We start from the raw sequence: 5,480 nt of genomic DNA, 5'->3' as shown, positions 1-5,480 counted from the left end.
GTTATTTTGGTGGGTCGTTATTAGGAGGAGGCCACGGAAGCGGGGATTAACGATGGTGGAGTGGGGGCCACGTCCAGCGCCAGAGCCGCCACCGTGGAGAGACGCCCACCCAGACCCTCCCCTATAGGTTCAGGTTTTGCGGCCGTAGTCCGCACCTTGGGGGGGGGTACTGTCATGTTCCTGACCTTATTTTCTTTGTTTATTCTTTGTTTAGTTGGTCAGGACGTGAGCTGGGTGGGTGTAGTCTATGTTATGTGTCTCATTGGTTTAGGTGTGTCTGATTTGCCTGATATGGTTCTCAATCAGAGGCAGGTGTTTTACGTTGACTCTGATTGGGAACCATATTTAGGTAGGCTGTGTTCACTGTTTGTTTGTGGGTGATTGTTGCTGTTCGTTGCGTTCTTTGTTTTATAGGTTCACATGTTCAGGACTGTAGCGTCGTTGGTTTCGTTTTGTTTATTGTTTTTGTTCGTGTTTAATAAGTGTTCGAATAAATATGGATACATACCACGCTGCGATGTGGTCCGATCCTTGCTCCTCCTCAGACTAGGAGGATTACGACGTTCGTTACAATTATAAGTGAAATAATCTGTCTGTAAACAATTGTTGGAAAAATTACTTGTGTCATGCACAAAGTATATGTCCTTACTGACTTGCCAAAACTATAGTTTGTTAACAAGAAATTTGTGGAGTGGTTGAAAAATGAGTTTTATTGACTCCAACATAAGTGTATGTAAACTTACGACTTACACTGTACATACAGTATTACCTCAATTACTTCGACTCACTGGTGCCCCCGCACATTGACTCTGTACCGGTACCCCCTGTATAAAGCCTCGCAAATGTTATTTTACTGCTGCTCTTTAATTATTTGCTACTGTTTTTTTCAATGTTTTACTTATCTTTTGTTTACTTAAAACTGCATTGTTGGTTAACTGCTTGTAAGTAACCATTTCACTGTAAGGTCCACAACTCTTTGACAAACAACATTTGATTTGATTTGAAAGAAAATGTACCTTTTCTCTCATCTCTAACTATCAGTAAGGTTGAAGGACAGGCTAGGAGACCACAACAACATCCAATCCTGTCATACATTACGTCATACTTTCACAAATTATTTGTTTATCCAAATGTTTTTTTTGTCATTTCTAAGCTCTATTGTGTGTGCAGAGAGACTCCGGGGAGGGGGGTGTCTGTCAGTCACTCAGGGATAAATAGAGAGGCAGAGCTCAGAGTTTGTCAGAAGGCTGACCTGACAGGGTCACACACAGGACCAAGCAGGAGAAGGACCTCATCATTTTGACCTTTTACTACAAATGGAGAAACATGAAGATGTTCAATACTGTTTTCAAGATAGAAACTCTTCCTGCAGAAAGGTTTTGCTATCGACATCTATCTACATAACTCTGTACATCTTCTTCTCATTGATTTCAGCAGTTACAGTTTTTTTGAACGTACTGGTGATCATCTCCATCTCTCACTTCAAGCAGCTCCACCCTCCAACCAACCTGCTCATCCTCTCTCTGGCTGTGTCAGATCTCCTGGTGGGACTGATTGTGATACCAGCAACGACTGTAGCAATAATGGAATCATGCTGGGGTTTTGGGGAATATTTCTGTTTGTTTGAATTCTACATCGCTTATTTATGTACTTCTTTATCTCTGGGCAATTTGGTCTTGATATCTATTGACCGCTATGTTGCTGTGTGTGATCCCTTATTGTACCACTCTAAAATAACAATAACAAGAATTATGTGTTGTATATCCATTTCCTGGTGTTGTTGTATCATATATGATGCTGCTATTATACAAATATTTGTAAATGTACAGGTATCCAGTAGATGTTTGAAAGAATGTTTTATTGTGAAAGGGTTAAATTGGGTTAATATAATTGGCCTTGTATTTACAATGGCTGTCCCATGCTCTATTATTTTAACACTTTATTTGAAAATCTTTGTGGTGGCCAGATCACAGGCCAGAAAGGTATTTTCTAAAGAGGTTGCCAGTGTGTCTGGTGTTAAAACTGTACAGGCAAATAAGTCTGAGAGAAAAGCAACAAAAACTCTGTCTATTGTTGTTTTCAACTATCTCATTTGTTGGATTCCATCTCTATTTCCTTTTATTCTTTCCTTTTTTTTTAGTGACAATTTGATATCATTTATCATCAGCTTTCTGCCACTTATTAATTCCTTAATTAATCCAATAATTTATGCTTTCTTTTATCCGTGGTTCAAAGTGACATGTAGACATATTTTCACTCTGAAATTAAGGCGTTCATAGTTCCTATGTTTCTATTCCTAAATTGGACAAAAAAAACTGTTATACTGTTTTGTTGTAATTGCTTCTTTCATATAACAATATACTGACATGACTTATCTCAGTGTTGTCATCATAGATACATGTGGTGTTGATACAGAATGATTTAGCTGGACTTGATTGTAATGACTTGGAGAAGGCATAAGAAGGCATAAGCTTGTTTTATAAAAGACATTGTAGTCATTTTGGGTTGTATATTCCAAATACCAAAATCTGTTGTTGTTACATGTTATTTAATGATACAGTAAATATTATGTAATTATTCTAAAATGTTTGGTTGTATATTCCAAATTCCATGGTATTCAATGATAAATAGTATGTAAGTGTTGTAAATGTACATTTTGAGGAAGTCATGAATCATTCTGTATATTGTCTAACATTTCCCTCTAGTGGCTCAATTGTAACACAACACTTTTAACAAGTGCAGTGAAGTTGAAATGTTCATTATGGCATGATATCAGATAACGTCCAAGTCTATCTCAATGGTGTATTGTGTAAGTAGTTGAGGGAAAAATGCAGTTGATACAGAATGACTTGTCTGGATTGAATTGGAATCACTTGGAGAAGGCATTAGCATGTTTTCTATAATACGTTGTAGTCGTCTTAGGTTGTATATTCCAAATAGCAAAGTCTGTGCTTGTTTCATGTTATATAATGTGTACACCAGGAAGAGGAATGCAGGAAAGAGTAGCTGATGCTTTTGCAGTGGCTAATGGGGATCCTAATAAATACCAAATACCAAAATTATAAATAATATGTCAGCCTTCTAAAAGTACATTCTGAGGAGGTCATGAGGCATTCTATATATTGTTTAACATCTCCATTTAGTGGCTCAATTGGGACACAATGACGTCATCAAGGGTAGTAAAGTTTAAAGGTACAATACTGCATGATGTGAGATAACGTCCAGGTCTAACTCAATGGTGTATTGTGTAAGTATTTGTTGGTAAAATATAAGAATATGCAATTATGGGTAACACTTTATAATGTTGTGGAGTAATAAATAATTTCTCCCACATTTGTTAATTGTTAGTCAGCTAGTTATTCTCACATTTCTAAATGACTACAATATGCATTAATGATTAAACACAACAGTGCAGGAGACCACAGCAGACACTTGAACCTCAACATACTGGGTATTAACACTACCACTACTCTCACTACCACTACTCTCACCACTACCACTACTCTCACCACTACCACTACTCTCACCACTACCACTACTCTCACTACCACTACTGTCACTACATCACTGCTGCCAGGTCAGGGGTCACACCAGAGCAGCTCTCTCAGATGCTGTTTCGTGTGAATGAATATAGAAATTGGATAACACAATAAATAACTTATAATGGATTAGTAAATAGTTCCCACATTTGTTTTAGTAAGCTAGTTATTCACATATTTATTAATCACTTTTAAATGATTCATAAGATCATTCATAAGATGTTTAATACATTTATTTTTAAATTTAGTAGATTAAATAGATTAGTCCCTAATCTAAAATGAGGACTATTCATACTTTCTTAATACTTTATAAATGTTTTGAACAGCGACCAGTGTAATTTAGCACAAAAAGATGGACATGCTATTGGTAGACATTCCAGCAGTACCTGATGCTCCTTAATAAGGACTCAAAATGACCTAGAACATATCAATGGTTAAACAATAAGCACACAACACAGAGGATGTTGAAGGAAATATATTGAACATTTTATTCCAAAACAGTCACATTGTTGTAGTAATGTGCTGAAGTAGTAACGTGTTTTGTCTGAAAAGGACAACACTCGTGTTTGTTGGCAGTGACTTTCAAAACCAAAGTGTGGATTGCAGTCACCCATAAGAGAAGTTCATAGACTGATTACAGGGTAAGGGAACCAATATCTAAATAAATAATTTAATTGAGCATTACGTTTAAAGGGTTATTACCTTTTAATACACTACAAGTGAAGGTGTCCAAATACTTATGACTTAATCAAATGGGGGGACTAGATACATAAAGGTGTTTTCTTTTCTAAACGGGAAAACAGATATGTATAAAAATACCCTCAACTAAAAAGTGACATTCTATGATGTCGCCTTATATGAAACATTTGATTTCAAATCCAAAATGCTGGATTAAAGAGCCAACGTAAAAACTATTTTACTGTAGAGTTTTACAACCCAATGGGCACACGTTGGTTAAATCAACATTGTTTATTTTTTTAACCAACATGGAGTAGACATTGAATTGACTTCTTTACCCATTGGGCAGGGATTGCTTTCAGTAGGTGCAGTGGCCATAGGATGGCATTGTAATTCACAATCTGTGGTGAAAAGTGTGCCTTTGCCAAACTGAGAAGGAACCATCTTTGGGTGACAGGTAGCCTAGTGGCTAGAGCATTGGGTCTGTAACTGAAAGGTTGCTTGATTGAATCCCCGAGCTGACAAGGTAAACATCTGACCATGAACAAGGCAGTTAACCCACTGTTCCTAGGCCGTCATTGTAAATAAGAATTTGTTCTTAACTGACTTGCCTAGTAAAATACATAAAATCTGAATGAATAATACCAAAGCCTTTTCATCAGGAGACTCCCTGAATACAGTGCATTCAGAAAATATTAATACCACTTCACTTATTCCACATTTTATTGTGTTACAGCCTGAATTCAAATGTAGCAAATATATATTTTTCTCATCCAATTATACACAACATCCGATAATGACAAAGGGAAAACATGTTTTTAGATATTTTTCTAAATATATTGCAAATTAGATACAAAAATATCTCATATACATAAGGGTCAAATTTTAAATTACATGCAGCTTTTAAAGGATTCATAAAGCCTTTATAAATACTACATAAATGTGTCACAAATCATCTATAACCGTATGTCATCTTCTATAAATGGTTCATGAATGTGACATAGGCATTAATGTCAAATGTGACATAACCTACTAAGTCAAACATGAAATAATCCTGTGCTTTATAAAGGGTGGCATAAGCAATGCTTAATAAAGGATCTATAAATGATATTAAATTGAGGCCTCACAAAGCATTTATAACCTTGTCATGCATCTTGGTAGAACATTGCAATGCCAGGATAGTGGGTTCGGTTGCCGGGACTACCCATACGTAAAAATGTATGCACGCATGACTGTAAAATGCTTTGGATAAAAGCATCTACT

The 5,480-nt window shown here is 36.3% G+C and overlaps 1 protein-coding gene across 1 annotated transcript; it reads left to right on the top strand.

Annotated features, from left to right (window-relative positions):
• Positions 1–1,011: 1,011 nt before the first annotated feature.
• On the top strand, positions 1,012–2,279 carry LOC139538267 (trace amine-associated receptor 6-like). The gene has a single exon (XM_071340115.1). It carries the CDS (start codon positions 1,317–1,319, stop codon positions 2,277–2,279), a length of 963 nt encoding a protein of 320 aa, XP_071196216.1. The 5' UTR covers positions 1,012–1,316.
• The last annotated feature ends 3,201 nt before the right edge of the window (positions 2,280–5,480 follow it).

Source organism: Salvelinus alpinus, chromosome 14, assembly GCF_045679555.1.
Source record: "Salvelinus alpinus chromosome 14, SLU_Salpinus.1, whole genome shotgun sequence".
NCBI lineage: Eukaryota > Metazoa > Chordata > Actinopteri > Salmoniformes > Salmonidae > Salvelinus > Salvelinus alpinus.
Note: the sequence above shows the minus strand (reverse complement) of the source record. Positions and strands in the feature narration are given on the sequence as shown.

Coding starts and splice junctions, on each gene's coding strand:
- LOC139538267 (XM_071340115.1), top strand. CDS start 1,317: ATGGAGAAACATGAAGATGTTCAATACTGTTTTCAAGATAGAAACTCT.